Below are 26967 nucleotides of genomic sequence, written 5' to 3' on the forward strand. Positions count from 1 at the left end.
TTCATTTGTAATCTCTGCGATAACAATTTCGGAAAGATAAGAAAATAAAGCACGCTCTCTTACTCATACAAGATTTTTTAATAGAATCGAGATTATTATAGAAAATAATTACTCAATTTATACATGCAAGAATTTGAAAGAATCTCTGATGCGTTATGATCAAATCAAGAAAAAATTGAAGTCGATATAAAAATCTGCGTTATTACTTGATAAGTTAAAAGATTTAACATTAACAATTTTTAGATTTTAACGCATTTTGTGCATTATTAAAATGCACACCGATAAGTTTTACAAAAGTTTGCTTTAGGTTGTTCCATTTACTGCATTAAAAATAAACGTACAACGTGCGGTGTAATATTTGCAGCGTTTCGATTTTCTTCAACTATATATAATTTCTCTACCCCCGTCTTCCACCGAACTTATGAATGGGGATCGGGACATTCACCTGTGGGGTCGGGGGACTGAAACTCCCCTTAACAACAGAAACAAGCACGCATAAACAAGAGACCACAGTCTACGATGTGAACTGATCGATGCAGGCGACAGTTTTTTAATAATTGTCTCACGTCAAACTGGCGAGCATGGTGCAATTCGACGAAGCGAGGAAATTAATGGATGAGATGATGAAGGTGGCGATTTTCCAGCCGTTCGAGACACGTCGGATGCTGGAGGATGAAAGGAGAAACTTCGTGGATCCGAATTTAGTTATGGATGCAAGGCATAGGATATTTCGCGAAAATTTGTACAGTTCTCCAGCGAGACCTGTACTAACAGACACCAAAAAGTATGTTTTACAATTCTCAATGCAATTTACAATGTAAATAAAATTTATAATATATGTTATTTGCTCATTACAGTTTATTGTTATATATTTATTATCGTAGATTAATATAATTATGCAAAATCTTATATTGTATGAAAAGATAAAAAGAAATATTGTCTCGTAAATCTCTGTGCAGATTATTGACGCAGGAGGAGATGAGGGAACTGCAGTTAAAGAGAGAAGAAGCAATTGTAGAGAGGGAATTACGGAAGTTTGAACAGGACTTACAAAAATCTCGGCCTAAATTTTGCGAGCCGTGCAGCAGAAAAAATATAGCCAACTCGGATGACGAAAACTTTTGGAGAACATCCAGCAGAATCAAGGTAAAGCTTAAGTATGACCTAAACATTTCACAAAAACAAGTTATAGTTTCATTTAATTCCTATAACTAACAAAATTTCTAAAATCAATGTTTACAGCAAGCAGTTATCAATAAAAGAAGAGAAAACAGAGGTAAAACGAGCGAGCACAAGCAGACGACCATCCGGAAAAGAAACGGACAGGTAGAAAGTCCTTCGACCGAATTTAAAGATACCAGACGAGAATGTTCAATAACCGAGATTGAAGGGTCGTTCGGTAACATCAAAGTGACTATTAAGGACAAACCAAGCTGCGAATCAAAGAATCGATTATGCGTTTTGAGGTCGTGCTTCAGGGCTCTTCAGGAGAACGCGCGGCATAAGCAACGCCTCCGCGAGATCAAGACCAACATCCAGAGCACCGCGATCCGCAGGAACCTGAGACGCTGTATTCGCGTGTGGAAGACGCACGTGGAGAACGCGAAGAAGGCGCGACAAAACGCGGTGGAGGATTCCGACGCGTGCAAGATAGAGATGTTCATTGATATTATCGCGGAGACGCAGAAGGAATTGACGAAATGCCGAAGAGCGGAATCGAAAGCGCCTTCCGCAACAAGCGGAAAGGATGCTGAGGCGAGAAAGAGGACTCCTAGCAGGCCGTTCGTCGTCGAGTCGCCGGCACAAAGTCGGTTGAACGCTCAGAAAGAGATCATCCGTAAGCAGAAAATAAAATTGGCCGAGCAGAGTAAGATCATTGAAGAACTGAAGCTGAAGCAGGTGCAGGAGGAAATAACGAGGTCTGGCGAGGAGACGATTGACGTGGCCAAGGAGACTTTGACGCACTGCGGTCAGCAAACTAGGAGGACCCTGATCCAGCTGATGAGACAAGCAGGCTACAGGTCGTGCAATTATAAATTCTTGAAGAACTCTGAAGAAAGAAATAATTAGCAAGAGCAATTATAAGTTCCTCGTTTCTAGATGTACGAATATCCTTCATCAAATCTCCCTTGCCACTCAACGTGCTAAGATTTTTGATCAGAGTAAAACAGTGGCGATTTTCTAAATTACTTTTACATTTTACGGAAAATTTTATACAGGCGTATATTACATTTTGCATTTATATAATTTTACTTCACGTTACACTACGTCACAAATGCGATCTATCAATCTATCGATTTATCAAATCTATTCATGTATGTTGCACGATTTTTTCGTATTTCGTGCAAACTATGTTCTTTTCGCAACGGCGACAGCGAGGCGAGGCGTGAAAACGAGGACGAAAGTACTAGAAACTAGCAAGAATACTTTTTACAAGCAAACTTAAAGTGGACCTATGATTGTATCACATTCTCGTCTCACGTGCTTGTCTCTCTACGGTTTGAAGTATAATAGAACGTGCCTTAAAGAGGACAAGTTCAAATTCACGGCCCTTTATCTCGCAATAAGTTAAACCACACAGTTGCGCGTGAATGTAGTTTCGCGCTCCGAACAGATTCTTAATTATGCGTATCCGTTTAATTAACAGGGACAAATCTCTGACGGCGCCGGTGCGGGTGCCGAGTCCGCCTAGATTTCTGACGAGGATGGAGGCGCGGGCCGAAGCGCGGAAGAACAGAATAAAATTGCGTGAAGAGATGCGGCAGAGGAAACTGGAGGACGAGAGGAGAAAGGAAGAGATCGCCAGGAGGGAGGAGGAGCAAGAGAGGAGAAGATCGCAACAAGAGGTCAGATAATATGAGAGGTCAAAGTATATTAATATCGCGCTGGGCGGGTATCGTACACTTAGCTCTCTCGCAGCTTTCACCTTGCGGGAAAAATTATCCCTCACGCGAGGGTTCGTTTTCCAGTAAACGTTGCGCTGTAAAATATAAGTACCTTACACACACACACACACACACACACACACACCGATTTACAATACACTTTGTGTGTCTTACATCCTATTCTTTATAATGTAATCGAGTACGCTCCGTGCTCTCTAACACCACTTGTGTACGTTACATTTATACATCTACGTGCACTCAATCTAACGAGATCTCTTTCTCAGGCCCTGCGCGAGGCAAGAAGACTGCGCGAGGAACGAGAGCAGCAACGAGCGCGCGAAATAGAAAGATGTAAGAGGCTGAACGCCATGGCGGACGTATTTTATCGCAAGCACTTGTTGCGACGTTACATAATGGAACCATTCATCGCGCTCGTCGAAATGAAGAACGATCGCATGAGCAAAGCCAAGGACCATTACGAACGATGCTTGCTGCGAGAAGCGTTCGTGAGGTGGAAAATGGAAACGGAACACCAAAATCAAATTAGGACCGAGCTAGCTGTAACGCTGTACAATAGGAATTTATTGTGGTACGCGTTGCGAGAGTGGCGGGAAGCGGCGAAGGAAGCGAGGAGACAGGAACAGGTAGCTAGAGATTTCTCCGACATGAGATTGCAGAGCAAGTGCTTCACACTGTGGAAGATAAGGACAATGGAGTATAAAGCGGAGCGCTTGAAGAACGAGCGTTTAGCGCGGGAACACTATGAGGAGAGACTGAGAAGCAGGTACTTCAACATGTGGAAGAGGTATCCAAAGATAGTGCCGGATATCAAGGAAAGCGAACGAATAAGGAACACGTGGCGCGAAATAGTGCAGGAGGTGATACCGGATTTCGATCCTAGGCAGAGAGGTGTAATATTAGAAGACTAGCAACGAATATAGCAATAGCACAGATTTAATACTATACGACAATCGTTAGCCTCGTACGTGGATGCGTGGTGTGTGCGTGCGAGAGGTAAAGAATAGCCTTACTCCTAAATAAACACGTAGGATAAAACAGCTGCCCTTTCCTTTTACACAGAACAAAGATCTGCAGGTCGTTACTATACATTTGTATTTGTTTTTTTAGATTCTTCTCTCGTTACCTCAGTACAATGGCTAATATAATTTACTCAGTACAATGGCCACTTTATCACAGTTACAATAAATATACAAATGGTATGCACAATGATACGTTATGGAAGATAATGACGACTGGATAATGAGAACTTGTGCTCTATGATATGTTCGCGGTCGAGTATTATTCTTACAAGTGCAACATTATAAGGAGTAGTACGCGTTGTACTTGTCAGAAGTTATGGATATCGTTGATTATCGATAGGATGATTAACGTACGCGATTTAAACGAACCCGATATTTAATGCTTACGTTCCGATGCACTTTTAAGCCTTCAAGCGAACTTACTAGCATCGACACACGTCCTGATATATTTTTCTGTTTTTTTTTCCTTGGCCCTACCATCGTCTACCTTGCCGAGTTTGATTTTATTGTGTTCTTTGTACAAAGTGTAGTACGTACACTGTGCAAAATTCAGTTGACCTAGTTTGCAAGTGATGTCTAAGTTTTGCAGCAAAATAACCGAAACACATTCTTTAACATCCCGTGATTATACTGACTTCCGGCGCATAATTGCCGCTCGTTCGACGTCGTGCCGAGGGAAAGCAGCCATAGGTGGTACACAAGATAGTAAAAAAGTACTACGCCAACGACGAGACTGTAGAGAGCGGAGACGAAGCAAAGGGCGATGCTGAAACAATATGCACATTATTAAACATCGGCTCGAGCGTCCCGAGTGAGCAGTTGCAATGTTATCGGTCGAATTTTTTGTATTGTCGGAGAGCAAATAAGGAGATATTACAATATTTATGAGGTCTAAGTCTCTCAAACTCGACAATTACCGTTATCTCGTGATATTATTAAAATTTATTGATCCCCTGTATCTTTCCAGTTTACTTCACCGAGCCTCAGTATCGGCGACACCTAATCGCGCTTTCCGCGCTCGTGAATGCAAGTGTGTGCGTAATGCCTCTCGTTTTATCACGGAAGAACTCGTATCCAGCACATTTCAATTGGCAGCGTATCTCAAAGTATAATCAAAAAACATGATGAGTCAATACGTACTCCAACTGATGATACACATCGCTGCAATCGTCCGGCAGGAGTACGGTTCCGATAAGTATGAACGGATGGCAAACGCTGGTCATAGTTAAGTTGGAACCATAGATAAAAGCGATCGCAGAAAAGAACAGACAACACAAGTACCACCTCAGATTGCTGGAACCGATGCAGCAATCCAACCTGAAAGACAGGAGAGGTGAAGCGGTTGGCATAACAATTTAATTGCAATCGCATGGAGTTTTCTTTGTGCATGACAGAAAAATGTTCATTTTGTACCATTTACAATGGTATTCCCTGTTGAGTATACAGGTCTGACACAGACGGCAGTGATGGGCCTTGGGTGGCGCTCGTCTCCTGCACGTGGTGCAGAGTTCACCACTGCCCTCGCCCAATTCCAGACCCTGCGTGCTGACGGCGCCTTCCTGCGCTGCCGAGTCTGCGTTCAACTTGGCCCGGTAGCCACACCATATACCACCCACCACGCACACTATGAACAGGAGGTTCTCCTCGGGCAGGATTTCCAGCAGCGGCACGACGCTCACCTCGAACACCAGCATCAGCATCAGCACGCTCGTGATCGTCCACATGAGGAAGAACTTGGTGCGCAACAGGAACCTGAGGAAATTGTGGTGCAGGTAGTAAACGAGAACCGGCGTCGCCAGGAACACGAGGATCGTGCAGGAAACGGCCTGGGCGGCCATCACCGCCAGGGTCGGCACGACCAGCAGCGGCAGCATCGCGTCGACGGAGATCTGCTTGGCACCCGCGCGCCAACCGCACGGATTACGCAACCTCTCCCAGACGGTCATGCTTGACAATCGTCGCGCCGGGAGCGGCCCCTCACACTGTCATACGTCGGCGATTTTGAGGTTAGAGGCGGCTTATCGCCCCGTTGAAGCTTCTCCATCTGGCCGGCGACGATAACACGGAACAACGCGCCCCTTCACGGGCGCCGCGCGAGGAGCAGGTGGCAGCACTACTTGAAAGTTCGTCGTGACGACTCATCCTCACGTATTTCCGCATTTAATTTCAGGAAGAATGTCTACAACCGCACCTTACTGACATAAAGTGTACTTATTCCGTCCAGTACTACTCGTAGAATATTGTACGCATCGTTTTGGCACCCTCTTTCTTGCTCAACGGACATAAAAGTCTGGAGCAACGCGCGCAAGAGCCGCGCTCCATTTCGAGGGGCGCGCTACTTGAAGTAGCGCGAAAGTCGATCGAGATCGAGCGCGAGCATGCGCGAATCGCGCGGCGGCGCTGCGCTCCGATGCAGCAATGGAGTCGGTGTTGATGTTTCCCAGCGATTGATAATCGCGGCAGACCGGACTCGGCGTGGAGATTCGCAATGTCGGATTAATCGAGGTACGTCGCGTGTCTGTCGCCGAACATTCGGTCGTGACGCCTGCACAGAATTCCTCGCGGTCAATTCCGCTTCGACGTTTCGTGACAGCTAGTGGTAGACTCGGATCTCGTATACGCGAAGTTTGCTGTTTTTAGTTGCACTTTATAACACTTTTTGCACTCGAAGTGAGTAAACAGATTCAGAGAAAAATGAAGTATACACGTTCTATGCTCAGGGTCAGAGAGAAGAATAAATGCTAGGAAAATATAGTTAATATGTGACGAAAAGAAAGAGCTGGCCGATAAAGTTTTACATGTAGATATTGTATTTATTTTCGTATTTTGAATAAGACATATATTCATATGTTGGAAGGTCTAGAAGGAAAGCTATAAACGTGCGCAACTATAAATTATAAGGGTAAACGAACAGAATTTTAAAGTCTTTCCGACGGATCCACAGAATGAGAACTCTGACGTTGGTCGCGCACGAAACGCGCGAAGGACGAGTGGCGGGAACGTGGCGCAAGTTGAAAGTGCGCTCGGCGCGGCAGAAGCGAGCGTGAAAAAAGGGAGCGGACGAGGAATCGATGTTTTCTTAATTATCGACTTTGTGGTACCGAAGGTCACTCGTTATCGTCGTCAATAGTCGGTTGGCTGTGTTTATCAGCGTCGTGCGCTGATGAGAAAAAATAAATTCGCGTGGTGATAATTTGTAGAATGTGAGAAAAGTCAGGCCCATCACTCGGCCGCGACACGATTAAATTACTGTTAAGACGTTGGCATCATTTGAGTGAGTCTCTTTTTTGCTCTGATATCACTGATGCGCATAATTGATCTCTACGTTTGCTCACGACGATGAGAACGCGACAAAGTAGCTTAATAATTACTCGATAATCTATTCGAATATTATCACGTATTCGTGCATTTTCAGGATCGAGGATCGAGGATCGAATGCGAATCGTCACACGGTATTGCTAGGATCGTACGTTGATACACGCTTCACCGTCATCGGACCCGTGCGAGCTATCAAGAACGACGATACTGTTTCTTCGAAACAGAGAAACGTTTCTTATCACCGATTTATTATTTTATTTCACTTAGACGGACACTGAAAAATTGCTCGCGCCTTTGGCGCACCATTATCGCACTGCCGAGGGACGAGAGGCCAATTAATGTACGACGGAGAGTAGAACTCCATTAAGATAACTAGTCACCATAATAACCGGCCCCCAACTGCTGGAGCTAAAGATTGATCGGCAATTACGGCCGCGCGGCTGTTGCCCACCGAACTGTTCTCAATTGTTTGCACGTGTTCGCGATTATCTGCATTGTTTGCCGTTTACGGCGGTACGATTGTCCAACACCGTGGGTGGGAGAACGCGCATCGGACTGCGCTATTATATTTTGCATTAACTACGTCGGCTACACCATTATCTGCGGCGGTTGAAAAATACGTTCGTGATAATGCCAGGAACGTATTTATGAATTTACGGTATTTCGGATAACCCGCCGAGAGATACCCAGTTATATAATTAATGCCGAGAGTTATTGGCTTGCACCTTTTCCGAAGACAGAATAAAGGAAGAATGATTAATGTCGTGAACATCACGAAACTGGGTCTCGCGAAAACTAAACGTGAACAATTTCGGGATTAATCTCTCTCAGGATTTCAGCAAGTAAATAACGACAAGTAATAGATATTGGCTCATCTATTGGTTTACTTTTATTTTCTATTTGGGAATACATGGCCATGATTGTTTCAACTTTTGATTGTCCGTTGATTGATCCGATCAGCAGATCGCGAATGTCGAAGTTTATCAGGAAGCTTGACGCCGAGATCGATTGCCCGTTATCGCCTTTATCGCATGCATCATACACACAGTTTATTGATCTTTTTCCCGTTTTCCGACAGGCTGACAAGGGGTTAACGTGATTCATAACTCTTCACAACGGAAGAAAACCGATTGGAGGCGCCTACAGTCCACCGGAGGCTCGACAATAGTTCCTCCTTTTTCGTTGAGGATAGTCGGTAGACGACGCTCAGCTCCGAATTGAAGATCCATCAAAAACACCGAGCTAACGAGAAAGAGGAGCGTACTTGGTCAAGGCGCGTGAACAAACAGTGCGTTAGAGTCTCTTGCACCGACGTAGCTTAACGCTAATCTCGATTAAGTAAATTCGATTTTTGTCTAAGCGACATTAAAGTTTGTACAGCATGTGTCATTTAAACTTTTATTTTGTCTGGAGTAGATTTATATCTTTTTTTTTCTTTTATATCTCTCCTCGTAGATGTATCTTCTTATATTTTAGAATGTTTCAATAGATATGAAGCTTGGCGCAAGTGACATTTGATATCACGGGATGTTGTTCAGTTCATTACAAATGAGATCCGTGATCTTTCGAATCGCGATATCAATTCGCTCGAAAAGGTCGCGGGCTTCTATCGTTGACCCATACTATGGCGCCAGTGTATAAGGGAGATCGCTATCGGTATTTCTCAGTATTATCGTACCAGTCACGCCCTACGGACTAAGATTTACTTTTCAATTCTCAGACCCGAGCAGACGAACAGCGATTAGAGGGAAGCTTGGTTGCCTTGAGATAACGTGGAAGCGCGTAGGTTTCGATTTCCTTTTTCAAGACGGCAAGTCGAGTCCCGTCAGTCGAAGTAACAACTAGTCATCGCATTCAGCTGTACAGCGTAAATTCGAACCGAAGAGTGAAGTTTATTGGAGAGTAGCGGCTTCGTCTCGTCTCTTCTGCTCGGCGTGAGGTTTACGAGCAGATTGTCACATGCCCCAAGAAGCGATAACGAGCCAGTCTTCGTAACCGGCACGAGAGCAAGTCGGCCGATAAGAAGCACCGGTGGTGGTACATCGGGTCGTGTCACCGCGGTTACGGCGGTGACTTCTCGCACGGCGTCTCTTGTCGTTGTGGAATTGGTAGTGGTAGTGACGGTGGTTTATTAGCAGTGTTAGTGGCAGCGGCGACGACGACAACGGCCGTGGCGGTGATATCGTCGAGGAGCTCGGGGTTACTGCTCTTCATTGCTCCACGTCTGTCCTCGTGAAGCTATCCGAGCTTCCCACGGGAGGCTGCGAATTGCTGATCGGATTCGTGGGGATGTTATGTAAGCCATAGTCGCTTGATAAACACGTTCGACAGTCTCGCGTCAGGATCGGGTTCGTGCGGCAACGTGCCGAAACCGCAGTGTCGGAACCGCGATGTTCGTCGGCAATATTGAGGCAGGCCACGGTCTTCTCTCTTGTTTTTAGCGCGAGAATAATTTTTGTGTCTGCACATGCCTTTATTGACGATACATTGAAGATGCGCGATAAAAAAACTGAATTGTTCGAATCGGGAAGTTAGGATAACGTGCCTGATTCGTCAAAGACGATCTCCGTACAGCGGCCAAATGCAGACCGACTCGTGTCGATTTACTCAGTTCGACATGAGGAATCTCGGTCTTTCAGGTGATCAAGTTACCTGGTCGAAGGATGCTCGTCAGAGGCAGCACGAGGACACCCTATACGCATGGTTGAGCTTCGACGAAGTGGCGAGTTATGAAGAAGATGCACGATTGAAAACCGAAGACTTGGACGAGGAGGACGAGAAGGAGCGCGAGGAGTGTTCAGGCATGTCTACGGCATCGGCCAATAAATTGCAGATCCTGTGGGACCATTTCATTCACGCCGAGCCGCAGAGTTACGAGGTATTACGAAACGAATGCTTTTTTAAATTATATTTCCTCTTTTCTTTTTTGTTTTCCTGAATGTTTTCTGCAATATAGATAAGACCCAGACCGTTCTCTCTTTTTGTTGTCACAACTAGTTTGAACTAGTTTGGAACTAAGTTTATTCTGGCAAGCATTGACTTTTTAATGCGCAGCATATCGACATGAATTACTATTGTCAAGTTCAACATGCGATGTCTATAACAACTAGCTATGTCTTGAAACTTAATCCGATTCGTAATTGGATCGTTTCTATGAATACTAACGCATTATATCGACTTACAGACCGAATGGATACCCTATAAGTTGTCAGCGTTCCGCTTGTCAATATTTCGCAGAAAGCACTGAAATAATATACCATGTTTTCATTGATAACTGTAAATTGCTTCGTTATTCAAGATCGAATCTACGAATTTTTCATATTTTATTCACGATAAAATTATTTATTATATATTTATGAAACTACCTATTTTTCTATATAATAATAAAATAAAGAATTAATAAATATATTATAATTGTTTTACGTACTAACAAAGTATGATACATTAATTTTTATATTAAATTGTAGCTACAAGAGAGTTACCTTAATCAATTATTATGGTCATTTCCGTCATGAATCACGCACGTGCCTGACGACTGTATGTGATAGGGAAAATTTTTCACATAAACCAACATCTACTGTAGATGATGCATATGAGCGAAGATGATTGGAAATTCAAAACATGTTCTATTTTCATATCTGAATTTTTTTATTAAATTGCATCAACAAGCATATCATTTTGCTGATTATATTTATATTTTGCAATACTTAGACTAATGTTTTCTTTTTCATTTGATGTCTGCTAATATTGATTAATTACTGCATGCATCATACAGGAATGTATCAGTGACGCGAACAGATTTTCTTCGCCGACTTGGAAAAGTTATATTTAACGAAATATTTTCGCTTTCTTTTCACCTTACGCGTTGTTACGTATTTGCAAGCTTCCTGTTTCACTCGATATTTTGTGCCGCTTATTTGTGCTTACTAAACACATTTTCCGTTAACGAAACCGCGTTTACGGATCAGGGATAATTAGCGACAGTGCTAATTGCGTTCCTTCTACGTGTTATATATTAATGTTATTTTTTACGAACGATATCTCTGCTCTCCCCGATACACAATAATCCATAGCAATATTGACGATTATGTTCGTGAGTGTTTAATCTCACAAAATGGCTGTTTCAGAAATCATCTTGGCTTGATATTTTTCTGGCGGAGTTGCTCGCGCAGATTAAGGAAGGCAAAGACGTAAAAGATGCCCTCTCTTTTTGGTGAGGATCTTACATCATCATTACATTAATCTACTTATTATTATCGTTTTGTGTACACGAGCGTTCTGCGCAATAATTCTCACTACGCGCAATACTTTTTCGAGAAGCGTATCCGATTACGCGCTTGCTTTATAAGTTACCGTGTTTGCTTCGACCGTAGTACGGAAATTCGATCGTACTTGTGCGGTGTGGTGGGAAACTTTTATGGTAGCTCGATGAGTCAACGTTCGATCTCCTTAGGTCCTTCTCTTATCAATCAAGTATATCAATTGTGCTTATAATGCGTCTAAAAAATTTTAAATAGTAAAGATTTCTGTCGTGAATCATTTCTTGATAAGCATCAAGAAAAGTTTTCCTTTTCGAGAGCGCAACAAGCAATGATATCATGCGAAGTATTATAATAGGCGAAATATACTAAAACTACGTGCAAGTGATTGTCATATCTTGTTGATAACTCCTGATAATTTACACTTTGTTTATTGGACAAAACTGATAAAGAAAACCGCGTGTATTTATTTATCGAAATCAATCCTCGTGCTTATTTCAGTTCGGTCGGCGGCGGCGGCGTGTCAACCCTCGTCGCCTGCGAGTTGCTCTCGGACGTGCACGAGTTGTGTGGGAAGAGAAACAACGGTGACGAACTGGTTGGTCTGCGTAAGTACTTGGTCCAAGATCGCGGTTGGCGTTGTCTGGCAGCATTACACTTGTTGGGTGTGCGCGGTTTGTCTTGCGGTCGCGAGTTGGTCGCGCTGTTGGTCGCCCTATATCCCGTCGCGCTGCAAGAAAGAGCCAATTCGGCCGCCGCGTCGAAAAAATGCGACGACGGCGAGCTCGTCGCCCGAGCTTCGTCGCGCAACCAGTACGTGAGATTTCACTGCAACGATGATACTGTTGACACGGTGGATATCGTACTGCACGCGAGGCGCAAAAGCGCAAAGGGCACCGGCAGTAAGGCTTTGTCTCACGAGGACGACGCACCGTCTCGCAGGAGATTCTCCCGTAGACACGTCGTCGGCGCGACGAAAATCCAACAGTCCACCAGTCACAAGCAGAGGAGCTCATCGTTGATGCTGGAGGCGCGACGCAGCACGCCGATGGACGTGACGAGCAGCGAGTCCGAGCAACTAACGGACGCGATCGATCAGGCGCGTTCTCTCACTTTAAAAATTCGCTTGAACCCGATGGACTTCGAGTACTTCACGTCGATCGTCCGGAGCGATGAGGAACAGAAGTGGCAAGCCGAGCTGTACGAGCTGCCGCAGCGGCCTGTGAGGAAGACGCAACGTGATTACATCGACGAGAGGATCCAAGACGTGCTGGACGCTAACATTAGCAACTTCGAGATCAGTTTGCTGATTATCCAACTGCTGCAAGGTTTACGTGATTACGATACACCCGCCGAGCAAACACCGGCCGTGCAGGTTCTTAAGTTCGCTCTGGACACGTTGTGGTCGCTGCAGTTTGGCATAGACGGCAACAACCTCAGCGTCACAGAACGTGCCACTTTAAAAGCAGCGGCCGCCAGGCTGATGCTGACAGCTCTGGAACGCGCCTTAAGGGCTGACGAACCCACCACGGCCGTCATTCACAATGGTCTACTGCCGATGACTCTGAGGCTGTTGGAGGACGCCTGCAGTAAGCCGGTGGACGTGTTGGAGCCGGAGGAAGGTTCGCTACTGCAGGAATTCATTTTTGCTACCATTTACGGGATCGTCACGTTTCTCTACTGCTTATTGCATCAACGCGGCAGCAACGTCGACAAACTGTCGGACTTCCTCGAATTATTCCGGCTGTTCGTTGAGAGCCAGGATGGCAAGCTGGTGGAGAGAACAGTGTTCGCGATCGTCGATCTGCCCAGCATCGATCCGGCCAAATCAATAGTTCGCGCCAAGAAGATAATCGATATGATAGGCGCGCTAACCAGCAGCCTGAAACGCATCCGCCGTGATCTCTCGCACGTCACGCAGTGCCACAGAACGAAGCACAGATCCTGCATCGACAGCGTTCAAAGTCATCATCACTCGGACGTGCTTGGAACGCCGTACTCTCGACCGATTCTCGGCATCGTCGACAAGCAGGTTGACAAGCAAGTGTGCTGCATCTCCTCCCTATTCGCGACGCTCACAAATCTGCTGAAGGAGTCTCACTTATTCGTGAGCGAGTTGCGAGTGCGGCTGATCAAGATCACCACCGCCGCGGGCACGTGCTGCTGCTTCCCACCAAGAATGCTCGTCTCGAGCATCGTGGCTTTTCTCAGGAAACGCGACTCCTCTACCTATGCATCGGCAGTGGCATTCCTGGAGCGCACTCTTTTCAAAGAGTTAGGCGCTTACCCGGCAACGGTAAACGCGTGCAACATCTGCGACAGACCGGCGAATTATTCGTGGGACTTCCTGGAGGTGTATGCCGATCTTCTGTGCCCGAGCGATCCGAAACTCTGCTACGTTGTGATGGCACATCTGCTGAAGGTTACACCTGGTTCCCGCTTTCACGTCAGGGAGCAGCTTCTGCTGAGAGTCTTCTACCCGACGTTTTTGCGCGCCAAGGTGTGTTATGCAAGCGATAGCAGCAACGCGACGGCCAAGTTTCTCATACAGTCCTGCATGTCCGTTATGTCGTGCTTGATCGTGAACGCGCAAATGTGCGAGAAATTCATGGAGATAAACGCTTTGCGTGAGATACTGCCTCTGATGGTGGACACGGCGTTCACGAGGAGCGTCTACGCGCTATTGGAAGTCACCGTGACGATAGAGATTTGGAAACTATGCTGCGAGGAGTCCAGTGATCCGAAGAGCGTCGAGGCGCCGGCAACGGAATCTCTTTTCGAGTCGCTCGACAGAGAAACGGACGAATTGCTGAAGAATTTGCGGTATCTCGAGAAACCAGAAATGGAAGAAGAAAAAGCCGACCAGCAAAGCGAGAAGGATACATCCGACACTCATTCTGGCATCCAGAAAGTCGACTTGTCTCCTGCTGAAGATATAAGAACTGAAACTGATGAGGCGACGACAGAGAGCCTCGATGCTGAACCAAAACTGCCTGAAAGTGATATTCATCATGAACAATTAGAGAACAAGACTGATACGATAGATACTATAGTTTCTGATCCGTTTGAGAAGCTTGATACTCTTGCGGAGCAAGTCATTGGAGTGTGCAAAGACGCGGACGCGTCACCTAGAAGGACCAGCCTGCATCAGGCTAGTTCAGCTTGGAGGGCTGCCGCGGGCGTAGCGCTGTACAGCCCGAAATTCCGCGTTGAACTGTCCGCGCATCCAGTGTCGAAAAAATCGTTGTGTTTGTTCAAATTGTTAACTATAGGCATCGCTACGGACAGTATTGAAGGTAACTAGAATACACGTGGTGCCCGATAATACCCCAGAAAAATATTACGTATTAATAAACGTACCATGCTTCTAGATACCAGTAAATCGGCGCATAAGCTCTTCGAGGCCCTGATTACGTGTTGTCTGACATCCCCACTGTGTAAGTGTATGTCCATGTTACGAATGCGAGATTAAATAAATGCGCGTACACGCATGTCGGTCACGAATACATATAGCCCAGTGGCTTACGCAGCTGCGGGATTATAAAGATGCCTCGCGCGTTTGCTCGGCAGAAAAACAGTTCAAGGAACGTAGGCACATGGTGGAACGTCATTCTTGAAATCTCGGTTGTCCGTGACGTCGTAGACGTAAAAATTTCCGCGTGAAATTAGTCGTCGATCGCTGCGCTGAGATTCCACGTTTGCTCCTTTCGCTGATGTTAAGTAACGATCAGTATTTTGTGATGCAGATGATTGCGACATAGTCATGGAATTAGGGAAGACGCTGATGGAAACCGGCGTAACGCTCGGCCGTGGACTAGCTGTGATAGTGGACGCGATGTTGAAGGTCTCCATGCTGAAGCCAGCACAGGAAAATTGCGTGCCGCAACAACCGCGTCCCAGAGTAAGCGCAGACGAATCTTAGTTCGCTACGATAGTCATAAAATATTGTGCATCTCATGTATCTTTCAAATGGACTGCGTAGTTATCGATATGCTCCATTGTAGTTACCAACCATGATGTTGGAGACTCTACCGGATTGCGGCGCGGAGGACAGTAGTACTGGAGAATATATAACCGCTGATGATGGGTACGAAGCAGACATCGAGGTACCTGGAAGGTGTTCCAACAACACCATCTCCAAGAAAAACAGTCCTCTTGGACCTGTGGTAGAGCCAAGAGGTCACGCTAACGCGCATCCCGCTTTATGTTCATTGGCGATAGATCTCTTAATTCACTTCAGTGAGCAGTGAGTCTTGAATTTTTTTCTGCGTGTTAATGTATGTCATATTGTTTTACCTCATGAAGTCTTCTTGTAGGGGTTTAGACTTGGAAAGAGGCTCGATAATAACTGGTGGATTGAGAAGGGTTGCTGTTACTTGCCGGGAAAGTGCTTCAAGCTGTGCCGCCCTCGCCGCCTCAGGAACCATCACGAAGATATTGAACGGTTTTAAAAACGTATTTACCAATAACGATCCACGATATCGAGGTACTTGATCGCTCGTACGAGAAATATACGCATTCACCAGCATGCTGCATAGTAATCTTCTTCAGATTTGCAGCATGCGGCGTTGGAGGTCTTCACGTTGTTGGCAACACAGTCGATCTCATCCACGGAGCTAGTCACGTATCTGTCCTTCTTTAAAGTGGAAAAGCCACCGATGCTGCCGTTGCTGGAACCGTTGTATCACTTGGTGCTGGCGGCGCGACCCCAACCAAACTTCATCTTGTCGTTCCCCGTGCAGTGCGACGTGAAGGCACAGTCGGGGTCGAAATTCCAGATGGAGGAACACAAGAATCTGGAGAAAGCCGAGAATCTCGTGAACAATTTCAAGAAGAAACATCTCGCCGCGGGAATTTGCAGTCCGTGGTCCGTGCACGCGGCATGCTTGCCCATTGGTTCGGAATTAGCATGGCCGGTATGGTTGCACGGGTGTTCCGCCTCCATGTGGCTGAGGGTGGAAAGAGGATCGCCAATCGGCGGTCGTGCGACAGCTTACGGTACCTCACCGCTGTTGGATTCGGACAGCGAGAGTCTGTCCGACTGGGGTATTCTTTCGGATAATTGGAGTCGGGAAGGTTAGTAGCGGATATTTTACTAATCGTGTTTAAAGATTGTGATCATCCCCAGTCAGCACTAATTGCGCCTGCATGCTGTTGCTTTACGTTTCTCGTGCACGGGGATGGATCGTACACTGTCTTCGTCGTAGAAATAAGTGTTATTTCTGATTTGGATGTGCTCGCTCTGAATTGTCACGGGAAGATCAATCCGTGTCTGATCTTTTCTCGGAATCGTCAGTCGTAGCAGGATCCGTCTCGCCACCCACACCAACGTCGATAATACATCTGCTGTCCATCGGATTCGAATCGTTAGTCTTGGAAATGTGGTTGGATCTCAGATCAGGTAAAATTTGCATTTAAAACTCGTGTCGATCTTATTAATTGAGAATTATTAATGTTAATTTTTATTCTATCCCAGACAAATTAATTTTACGACTCACTCGTCCGGATGATAAGATAAACCGAACGATTTCTGAGACTTCGATCAACGGCATGCTACCTTCCGGGCGTTGGCATCACTTGAGCTTAAATTTTAAGGATACCGTATTGAATAAGCACAGCGCTGTGGTTGAAGTCACGCTCTGGGTGGACGGTTGGAGAGAGATCAATGCTCGATTACCGTTTGACGGCTTACTGGTGAGAAAGCCTGGTACTACGTGTATTTTGCTAGGTCAAATCGGATCGAGCAATGTTGGCGCATGGTATCTTGGAAATTTAATGCTCTTTAGGTACACTATCTTGCTACTCACCATCAAATTCGCCATTTCTAATGGACTTGTGTGTACACGCCTAATTCGACTGTCGTCCGCAGGTGTCCGGTATTCACGAAAGAGCGTGCATTGTATCTCACAAGTCTCGGACCAAATTACACTAACTTGGCGGATTGTATCTTAAGCACAGTGAAACCTGACTTTGCACCTCTAATCGCGTCCGGCGCACTAAATGGCGTTTGCGAAGTGAAATATGGTCAGCGATACGTTATTTTAATAAACAGCTTGATGCTAGGCGTAATATAATATCTCGCCTTGTGACTGTAATTTTTGTTTTTGTATGTGTAGAAGGAGGTAAGTTTGATTTAAACCGACGAAAGTCCTACGGTGGTACTTATTTGAGGCACGCCGTCGAGAAGGTAGTGCCAGAAACGAAAATCGACTGGGAAACCGTTATGGATGCGACGAACTCGCATCTCGGCGAGCTACAAGACAATCTGCTCCTCTGTTACGAAGCTCAGAATCCCAATGTCGTGCACTTGTATCCTCAGGCGATCGCCAATCCTGCTGGTAAGAAAATCGACATTACTACATCGACACTAATATCGTTCACAGATCGATTTTGTACATTTTGCAATATATTTGTGTAGCCGTTGTCAGAAATATCTTTCCGGGCCAACCAGGCTTCAGAGTAATTTCGGCTCCGGAGCACAGGGTATCGCAGCAGCCGCCTCTATCGATATCGCCGATTCTGTATACTCGTTTAGAGAGCCAGCAGTATCGCGGACTCGTACCCGCCGCGATCTTAGTGGGCGGTGTACCAGTGTTTCTATATCTTTTCGCGAGGGTAAATATTTCTTCGGTCTCTTTGACACGTAAAGATTAATTAAAAAATAATGATAAGCGACAAATTTGGATATTCGTGTAGGTGGTTGAACTGAACTCCACCGAGGAAGAGCAGGCCTTGGCTCTGTCCACAGTCCTGCATCTCGTTCGTAGTGACTCAGAACTCTTGAACCAATACCGATCGAATGGCGGGACATCACTGGTTCTGCGCGTACTTGAGTCCTCGAGATGCTACGCGGGCAGGCACATTCTGAAGGCGATACTGGACGCGGCGTGCGACAGCTCGGCCATCATCAAAGACATCGGCAGTGGTAATCACTCGATTTTCCAAAATTGCGAGGCTGTTATCACGGATCCGGAATTGATAAAGGGTGCGCTTACCGCGTGGAGAGCCTGGGCGAAATACGACACGTTGAACTTGCTGCTGCAAGCACTGCTGCTTCTACTGCGAGACCAACATTCGCAGCGCGAGTTCAATGCGTCACAGTTAAACAGGGTTGGCATCGTAGATGCGATACTTACTATGTGTAAGGTAAATTTCATATTTTGTGTTATCACACTATATATATACGCGGTGCACATATTTAATAGTAACATTCTTCGATTTCGTTTAGGAACATTTTATGTATGAAATAAATGATGAAATGAGCGCCGCATTAGACTCGAATATCGGAATTACCATTGTGGAACTGATACGCGCCTTAATGGGCGCACCGCCGGAGTTCGCTCACTTGGTCGCCATCACCGACTACCTCGTCCTTGTTCACCAAGCCTCGGAAACTTACGTCACCCATTCGCGACACAATATCTACTTTATGTTGCCGCAATTCAGGGAAAAGGGGACTAACTTGAAAACGAATAGTAACGGGACTTCCTCCGACGACTCGATAAACGTGGTAGAAAATAGCAAGCTGAACAAGGCATTGATGAACGAACAGGTACTACTTTTACGTGAGACTTTTTTACTTGCAAGACCTGACGCGAGCTTTGCGCTCAATCAACCGCTTTTTTTTAGATCCAGAAAACTCGAAGTCCCAAAAAGAAGGATCGTAAGGATCGTGCGCAGTCGAAGGATAATGCTAGTGCCGGGGACGATTCCGGAATCGCAGGAAGTGACGGGTCCAATCCTCAGAGCAACGTACGTAGTCGAAAGTATCAATCGTTGCGTAATTAATTTTAGACTTTTCTCACTCGAACGCGTCTTGCCATGCAGGAAAGGCAATCAACGTATGCAGATGAGAGAAGAGTCTGCCAAGGCTCGGTTTGTGAAGGACTATTGTTGGTATTGAGAGACGCTGTAAGAGTACTGCCAGACAGCCAAGTTGGGTCAGTGCTGAAGCACGTTTTACGGGCCGAACTATTACTAGTTCTGGCCAACGATCCCGATGCCAGAGTTCGCACAGCATTGATCAAGGTGAAAAGCTTTCTAGTCCTGTATGTGACATACGAAAATGAGAAAACCCATCAGCATCTTGTGGTATATTACAGGTGGTACAAACGTATCTCCAACGTGCTAGCGACGAGGAAGTTAACAGGTTTATAAAACAAAAGTATTTCATGCATCTAGGAAATCAGATAGCATTGTATCCTGGCAGTGAACAGCTGGTTGTCGCTTTAGAAAACTTAGCTCTACGCGGACCGACACTGGCGGCAATGCCGCCCTTAATGGCGATGATCGCAAAGGCCGAAGGTTCGGATGCGAACATAGCAAGGCCGATAATATCGTTTATAACCGATATAATAGCAAAGGTACGGCAATGAGATCGTGTGATAGTGTGCTAGTGCGACCAACTTGAGATCTTTATCATTTTAGAACATAAATACGCTGAGAGTGCTTCTGGAGCAAGGCTTGATCGAATCGTTGGCGCAAGCTCTGGTCGGGGCGGCGTATAAGGGTAATTCGATGTCCCTCCATCGAGACATTCACGTGCTGTTTGTGGCAATCGCGAGCAAGTTGCTGGAACTACCAGGCAGTCATCAGATGCAAGCGGTGTTGGATCTGCACGTGATACTCGACTACGTCGAGCTTTCGGAGAAGCTACGATGCCGCGCGAGCTCGATTTGCACGGCTATAAGGGACGCGCAGGTTGCATTGTTCGATGGCGAGCTGGACATACTCACGACCAAGATGTCGAACCATTCGGGATTCCGTCTGCGTAGCACGGCTTCTTACCTAGCTTCAGCATCTTACTTGACTTCAAGTAATTATCATGTCACATGTAAAGAGCCCGTGAAGGAATTTGCACTGAAAAAATTCTTTTCTAGTTCTTACAACATCCAGCGAGCAAAGCGACGGTTCTCGTTCGTCCAGCTACACGAGTTTACACGCGAGCTCCCCCCAAACGCTGCGGGAACCCGGCAAAGGAGAGCTGAACGATCGTTTTCGCATCATCGTGACGCGCGCAGTCGAATTTATAACTACGGCGGACGCGTCGCCGTCTACCAACGAATTGCAGCTGACAAGGAGACTGTTTTCTATTCTTCTCCACGGTTTATGCAGCCCGCTAGAGAAGAAACATCACTGGGGTAGCACGTGGTCCGTCAGACCGGCTTTGAGAAAGTACACGGCCAGGATCATGGTGTGGCTGTTGGAACCACATCAAAGTATCAACACGAGAGTGTACGCCGTTAGATCTCTAATGGAGGAGCCGAAAGCTCGCGAAATCCTATCGTGCATCCTGGAAGTCCACCCGCAGGTACCTATGTTTATCGGTTCGAGTCACATGTTCGTGTTTCATGCTTCGAGACGATATTCTTTAAGTGTCTGTAATATTGTATTTAGATGGAGCAGAAATTCACCGTATTCTTCTGGGACTTGCTGCAAAAACGGGACGAAATGCCGAGTGCCGATGCCCGAGTATGCGCCGAGCTGAGAGAAGCTCTGCGCGTGTGGGACCTCGCCAAAGGAATTGAGCAAGCTAGTCCCGAAGTGTGGAATGACGAGTTGGCTTTATTACGTCGAGACTTGTTTCTGGATCGAGACATTTGCATTGACAATCATCCAGCGATATTGAGGTAGGCACGTATATTTTACATAATTAATCTATAAATTAAACTACGTCTGAAAGGATTAATTAAGAATGACGAATAATTTGATACCAGAATCGGCAAGAGATTCGATGCGTTGGCAAAACAGTTAACCGAGAGCGCCATGACTATAACGCGTTCAGTCGTGGAAGAACAAAACCGAGAGCGCAAAGTGTTAATGGAACAGTTGAAACACACGCGGGCGTTGGAGGCTCAGGCGGTGGCCAGATGGAGGGATATAGCAAAGCGATTAACGCACGAACGGGCACCCTGGCACTTTCCCGAGAGTTATCCGAGAAGTTGGGAATTGGATCCCACCGAAGGCCCTGCGAGAGTCAGAATAAGACTTCAGAGATGCCACTTGAACATCGACGAAAGATTCTTGTTGCCTGAACATCAAGACAGCTTAGGTACGTTCGTCTACTTTGCAAAAATAAATTTAATAAATAAACAAACATTCTCGTCAAATAAATCAAATAAATCCAGATTCTATCTTGAGAGTTTTCATCATTTTTTAATCTAAGTTTTTATTTCATAGTTTCATCCAGCATCGAAGCACCATTATCATACTTGTTTACGAGCGCTCGTGAGGACGCGAATACCGCGGCGTTAATTGAACGATTGCACACGAGTGAGAAGATACGCAAGATGTCGCAGGCAAGGGTTGTCACACCCAGAGCCGAATTAGCCGGCGAAGTCCTTATCGGCGAGACATGCGTATATTTCGTTCCGGACAATCCCGATATGCCGTTGCACACAGACGTGAGCGACCTCTCTCTCATAGTTACAGTTTTGCAAAACGCTTTTTACGAAATGATTACAGAACTTGACTATCGTTAATTGTAGATAGCACTGGGTGGTTTCGACTTGGCTGTGGCTGGCGGTACTGCTTGGCGTCTCGAGGATATTCGCGAATTGCACAGGAGAAGGTACCAGCTGCAAGAGAGAGCCATCGAGATCTTTCTCATCACTGGCAGAACGTATTTGCTGGCATTCAACTCGTCCAAGGAGAGGGACGAATTCGCAACGGAACTGTCCGCTTGCAACCTACCCAGGCGAGTCCCCGGTGACGACTTGGGAGAAGCTCTGGCCTTATGGAGGAGCGGTGCACTCACCAATTGGGAATACATAACTCGTCTGAATAAACTGGCTGGCCGTTCGTACAACGACTTGATGCAGTATCCTGTGTTTCCGTTTGTTCTCGCGGATTACGTCAGCGAGAAGATCGACTTGAACAACCCGAAAATTTATCGGTAAGTAATACGAAAAATGTGTAGTAAATCGATTCTTAATTTGAGTAAATATGAATGTATTTCTATTTCTTACAGGAATTTCAAACGACCGATGGCTGTGCAAGATAAAAAGAACGAGCAACATTACATAAATAATTATAATGTAAGTAATTTAAAACTATCATGCGTTATCAATGTGATGCAGCGTTCTTATGTGGTATTTTTGATGAATCTCGTTCTCCTACAGTACTTGAAGCAAACTTTAACAGAAGGATTGAACCTGATTGCCTTGAATCAAGGACCATTCCATTATGGATCTCATTATAGCAACTCTGGCACCGTACTACACTTTTTGGTACGGCTTCCTCCGTTCACCAGCATGTTTCTATGTTATCAAGGTAATTACGAGACCATTGTATTTATATACTCTTTAAAAAATTCATTCTTGCTACTCTTCAATCGCCATTTTTAATTGCACAGACAATAATTTCGACATTCCCGACCGAACGTTCCATGCATTAGCTACTACATGGAGATTAACCAGTTGCGACTCGACAACGGACGTGAAGGAGCTCATACCGGAGTTCTTCTATTTGCCAGAATTTTTGTTAAACACTGAGGGTAAGTCGAAGCATTAGTTTCGAGAGTAAATGATATGTAAAATACGCTCACACACACACACACACACATTGATCCGCAGGATTCAATTTCGGCGTCCGACAAAACGGTAATAGAGTTAGCGATGTTGAATTACCGAAGTGGTGCGCCGGCGACGCGCGTCTGTTCATACTGGCGCACAGAGTCGCGCTAGAATCGGACATCGTCAGGGAAGTGCTGCCGTACTGGATCGACCTCGTCTTCGGATTCAGACAGACGGGACGGCCGGCGGTAGAGGCCATAAACGTCTTCCATCCTGCTGTAAGTTGCTCTTCATAGAGTAGAGTATTTAACTAATCAGCAGCATCTTATTAATAGTTCGCCCTTTTTATTTAGACGTATTACGGATTTGACGTAGAGCAGATAGCCGATCCCCTAGAACGTCAGGCATGGGAAACCATGGTGCGAACTTACGGACAAACGCCCGCGCAATTATTCAGAGCTGCTCATCCGTTGGTCCAAAATCTCGGCAATGTAACGCTGTCTAGTCAGAAAGTACCGGTCATCGAAGGGATCAGCGGTAGTCATTATTTTTCTATGTGATTTATATCTGTCAATCGATACTATGAATACGGTGATAACTTCAAAGCTTCGTGTTTATTGCAACGTTGTAAGCGTCCGAGAAAATTGCAGGTATAAAATGGGGAAATTACGTTGGCGCACCCAGTAACGAGCCTGTGTTGTGCTGGAAGCACAAGCATCGAACTCCGTTAGCCTCTCTAATTCCCCTGGCGACCGGCGACGTTTTCGGCTTGCCTAATTACACCACGCTTCTCCTCGGTTATACGAAAGAAAAAGGTTGTTAATTAGCGTCGCGATTGTCGCGCGCCTGCACTCTCTACGTAATTCAGCGCACTCAGTTTACATATAAACTCTTCTTACGTTTTGATCAGGTGGTAGTATGTTAAGTGGCATGTCGGTACTGGGCGCCGCGCTAGCGTCATGGAACGGAACAGATGGAGTCGCTAGATTAAAATGCAAGAAGGAGCAACCGCCAAGGCCTTTAATTAAATCCTTAGGCCTTGATCCCGTAAGTATCTTAACACATATATCTAACAGTGGCCGTAAGTAAGGCTATATTAAGAATCAAGCGACTGCAAAATAAAGTTCCGATAATAAGAGAGTTATAAATTCGTAAGATTAAAATTCTTTCACTTATAAAACCAAATGGATCGTTAAACGCGACGCTTTGATTTAAGATCACGACACTGGGTACCGCTCCCGATTGCGGGCAACTCTGGATCGGGCATTTGTCAGGCAGAATTACGGTGCACACGTACACTATCGGCACCACGGGCAAAATCGAGTTCAGCTTGGCACCAGCCACGGTACTTTTAGCTCACAGGAATCGCGTGACAGTGATATCTCTGTCACGTGTGTTCAGCATCGCCTGCTCCGGCGACGGCAGCGGCGTTATTGCTATTTGGGATTTGAACAGGTATAGATATGGCACCAGAGATAAATTAGTACAACGCAGCAAATATTAGCAAAATAAATCGTGTTATGTATTATCGTATCGTGTATCGAAAATTTAATATACATTTCTATAACTCTTTTGCAGCTTAACATACGTGAGATCAGTAGTTTGCGATCAAGGTTTTGCTGTACATCTCCTGTGCATCAGTGAGACCCTCGGGGATGTAGCAGCCACTTACGAGATTCCCACAACGGACGACACGATTCCGACTGCCAACCAATCTGAAATGCGAGTTTACACCGTAAATGCGAGGGCAGTGGGTTCAGTTTTGTCCAGAGGACATATAACGGCTCTCTGTTACAGCAATGCCCCGGAAGGTGTTTCTGTCAATGTTATCGCGACTGGTTTGGACAATGGAGTAATAAGGTATGACGCGTACGTTACTTTAAATTCGTTCGAATCTACAGTCGACCCTCACAAGAAACGTTGCAATTGTTTTTCCGAATACAGGTTGTGGAGCAGTTGGGACCTACGATTGGTCAGAGAAATAACGAGCAACATGAAAGGCTGCGGTGCGATAATTGCAGTGGCATGGGCTCTGGATCAGCATCATTTGTACGCGGTCACTGAGGACTCCACTGTTCTCATATGGGAGGGATCGAAGCGCCTCAGCAACGGTACTCCGAAATTTGTCAATTTAACGTCGCTCTGATCGTTATCCGAGCATCTCAAAACTGACGCGTAGACGTAACACGAAACAAAAAGATGTAATGTTATACGTACGAAGTTAAGGAACTTTTACATGGAAAGGAAGTTGGACAGGAAGCATAAAATTAATGTCTGCATGCAATTCTCTCTATTATATTTCTAATGTTGCAATAACCGGTTTCGATTTAGTTTAGACACGCCGATTTGATGCGCGATCTTTTTGCCGTTCTACGTTATTATCTGAGAATTAACGTTCCGACAGTCGTTTCGAAAGATCGCACTCGAATCTTGTTTTTATTCTCAGTCATGATCATGACACGTATTGAAGAAAGAATGAACAACGTACTGAAGTATTATTTTTATCGACTTTTCCAATATATATAATAATTATATTCCTAATTATATATACATATATACGAATCGTTGTATTTTTATATACATTTATATAGAAGTATACATTGTGTCTATACCATACGTATCGTTGTTTAATAATGTAATTTATATCTGTAAATTTTTATATAGCGTAGCGTGTATTGTGCGGCAACGGAGATGCATTTAAGTGAATTGTTAAGTTTTCCAATTCTTTCTGCTCGTGCCTCTTGTATGTATATAAAATAAAATTATGTATATGTATATTAAAATGTTCACTGCATTGAGAGACCGGTACGTTATCTGGTACTGATTATTATCTGTTACGTAAATTATTTACCTTAAATCTCATTTAGGCAGGGCTCGATTATCTCGTACATCGGATAATACTTTGTCGTCCGCCTCGCGATCTGAGCCGCCGTGTCGCCGCTCGAGTTCACAATGTGAGGGTTCGTGTCCGGATGCAGCAGAAGAAGCTGAAAAGCGGGAGAATTGTGCGAGCTGGACGAGAGCAGGTGCAGCGGCGTTTGATCTCCTTTGCTCTTAGCGTTAATATCCGCTCCGCTTGCGATCAGTGTCTCGGCGCACTCTGTGTTGTTCCAACAGCATGCCGAGTGCAACGGCTGCCACTCGTCTTGAGTCTTGGCGTCTATCTTGGCTCCCATTTCCAGTAGATACTGTTAGGTCAAAGAGCAAATCTTGACGTGCAAAATTTAAGAAAATTTTCGAGCATTGGAGGGAAAAAAAACAATTTCTTCTTCTCCATTACCTCAACGACTTCTATGTTGTTGCCGTAACATGCTCTGTGCAGTGGCGTGTAGCCGTCCTTATCAGTGCATTGCAGTAGAAGAATATTTGTGCTTAACAATTTCTTGATTTTCTCCAGATCCCCCTCCTCCGCAGCATTTAGCATCGCTTTCGCGTCAGGTTCTAGAAGAATATTATTGCAAATTTAACATCGTATCTCAACACAAACGCGTCCGAAGATACGAGATTAAGACTCGAGATCTTCGTTCTCTTCGACTGAACTACGTTTCTACGAATCCAATTGACTTTTCGAATTCCGAAGAAGGCACAGGGATGACCGTTCGAGTTCTAACCTCTTGCATTACGCTCGGCCTCGACGCCATCGTCGTCGTCCTCCCAGGCACTCACTTGCATCCGCTCGCTACGTGGAGTACTCATCATTTTATCCCGTATCGCCTCCAAATCTTCCAATTCATCGTTTTCTTCATCCGATGACATTTTTCACGATCGTTAATCTCACAGTCGCACAGCGCGACGTGACCACGTGACGCTGAGGAATCAGCTGTTAATGGTGACGTTGTGCGAGAAAGAGAGAAGAGAGAAAAATACAACGATCTTACTAGATTTAAAATTAATTTTTAATATTCAATAATTAACGAGTTCGCAATCTTATGAAATAAATTCTTATCAGCTT

General features: G+C 45.4%; 4 protein-coding genes across 20 annotated transcripts; 2 read left to right on the top strand and 2 right to left on the bottom strand.

Moving 5' to 3' along the window:
• Positions 1 to 24: 24 nt before the first annotated feature.
• LOC105283140 (trichohyalin) lies at positions 25 to 3937 on the top strand. The gene is made up of 5 exons (XM_026968600.1): positions 25 to 784; positions 960 to 1146; positions 1243 to 2021; positions 2648 to 2846; positions 3170 to 3937. Exons 1-5 carry the CDS (start codon positions 582 to 584, stop codon positions 3812 to 3814), a joined length of 2013 nt encoding a protein of 670 aa, XP_026824401.1. The 5' UTR covers positions 25 to 581; the 3' UTR covers positions 3815 to 3937.
• An 88-nt stretch (positions 3938 to 4025) lies between these two features.
• On the bottom strand, positions 4026 to 5997 carry LOC105283139 (palmitoyltransferase ZDHHC23). Its single transcript, XM_011345616.3, has 3 exons — positions 5339 to 5997; positions 5066 to 5242; positions 4026 to 4691 (listed from the first exon to the last, which is right to left on the bottom strand). Exons 1-3 carry the CDS (start codon positions 5869 to 5871, stop codon positions 4502 to 4504), a joined length of 900 nt encoding a protein of 299 aa, XP_011343918.2. The 5' UTR covers positions 5872 to 5997; the 3' UTR covers positions 4026 to 4501.
• A 173-nt stretch (positions 5998 to 6170) lies between these two features.
• Positions 6171 to 25823, top strand: LOC105283145 (lysosomal-trafficking regulator). 16 transcript variants are annotated; one of them, XM_011345637.2, is made up of 37 exons: positions 6317 to 6430; positions 7341 to 7391; positions 8322 to 8531; positions 8964 to 10121; positions 11371 to 11456; positions 12004 to 14798; positions 14874 to 14939; positions 15249 to 15403; positions 15507 to 15748; positions 15819 to 15988; positions 16054 to 16578; positions 16763 to 16903; positions 16979 to 17288; positions 17372 to 17526; positions 17619 to 17840; positions 17921 to 18117; positions 18199 to 18648; positions 18731 to 19054; positions 19132 to 19254; positions 19330 to 19530; positions 19605 to 19865; positions 19930 to 20317; positions 20382 to 20812; positions 20899 to 21131; positions 21219 to 21553; positions 21682 to 21905; positions 21990 to 22396; positions 22472 to 22538; positions 22623 to 22773; positions 22856 to 22996; positions 23076 to 23293; positions 23369 to 23552; positions 23666 to 23830; positions 23926 to 24062; positions 24232 to 24470; positions 24594 to 24875; positions 24960 to 25161. In XM_011345637.2, the coding sequence occupies exons 4-37, from the start codon at positions 9825 to 9827 to the stop codon at positions 25159 to 25161; spliced, it is 10524 nt and encodes a 3507-aa protein (XP_011343939.2). In that variant the 5' UTR covers positions 6317 to 6430; positions 7341 to 7391; positions 8322 to 8531; positions 8964 to 9824. The 16 variants fall into 16 exon arrangements, 15 of the variants coding, with proteins under 15 accessions (XP_011343926.2, XP_011343927.2, XP_011343939.2 ...); XM_011345639.2 differs by having other exon boundaries at positions 7341 to 7377; XM_011345633.2 differs by having other exon boundaries at positions 6324 to 7031.
• On the bottom strand, positions 24514 to 26851 carry LOC105283144 (ankyrin repeat domain-containing protein 49). Of its 2 annotated transcripts, none has more exons than XM_011345621.3 (4): positions 26627 to 26850; positions 26296 to 26456; positions 25867 to 26203; positions 24514 to 24730 (listed from the first exon to the last, which is right to left on the bottom strand). In XM_011345621.3, exons 1-3 carry the CDS (start codon positions 26769 to 26771, stop codon positions 25868 to 25870), a joined length of 642 nt encoding a protein of 213 aa, XP_011343923.2. In that variant the 5' UTR covers positions 26772 to 26850; the 3' UTR covers positions 24514 to 24730; position 25867. The 2 variants fall into 2 exon arrangements, with proteins under 2 accessions (XP_011343923.2, XP_011343924.2); XM_011345622.3 differs by lacking the exon at positions 24514 to 24730 and adding an exon at positions 25584 to 25755 and having other exon boundaries at positions 26627 to 26851.
• Positions 26852 to 26967: the final 116 nt, after the last annotated feature.

Source organism: Ooceraea biroi, chromosome 3 (genome assembly GCF_003672135.1).
Source record: "Ooceraea biroi isolate clonal line C1 chromosome 3, Obir_v5.4, whole genome shotgun sequence".
Classification (NCBI taxonomy): domain Eukaryota; kingdom Metazoa; phylum Arthropoda; class Insecta; order Hymenoptera; family Formicidae; genus Ooceraea; species Ooceraea biroi.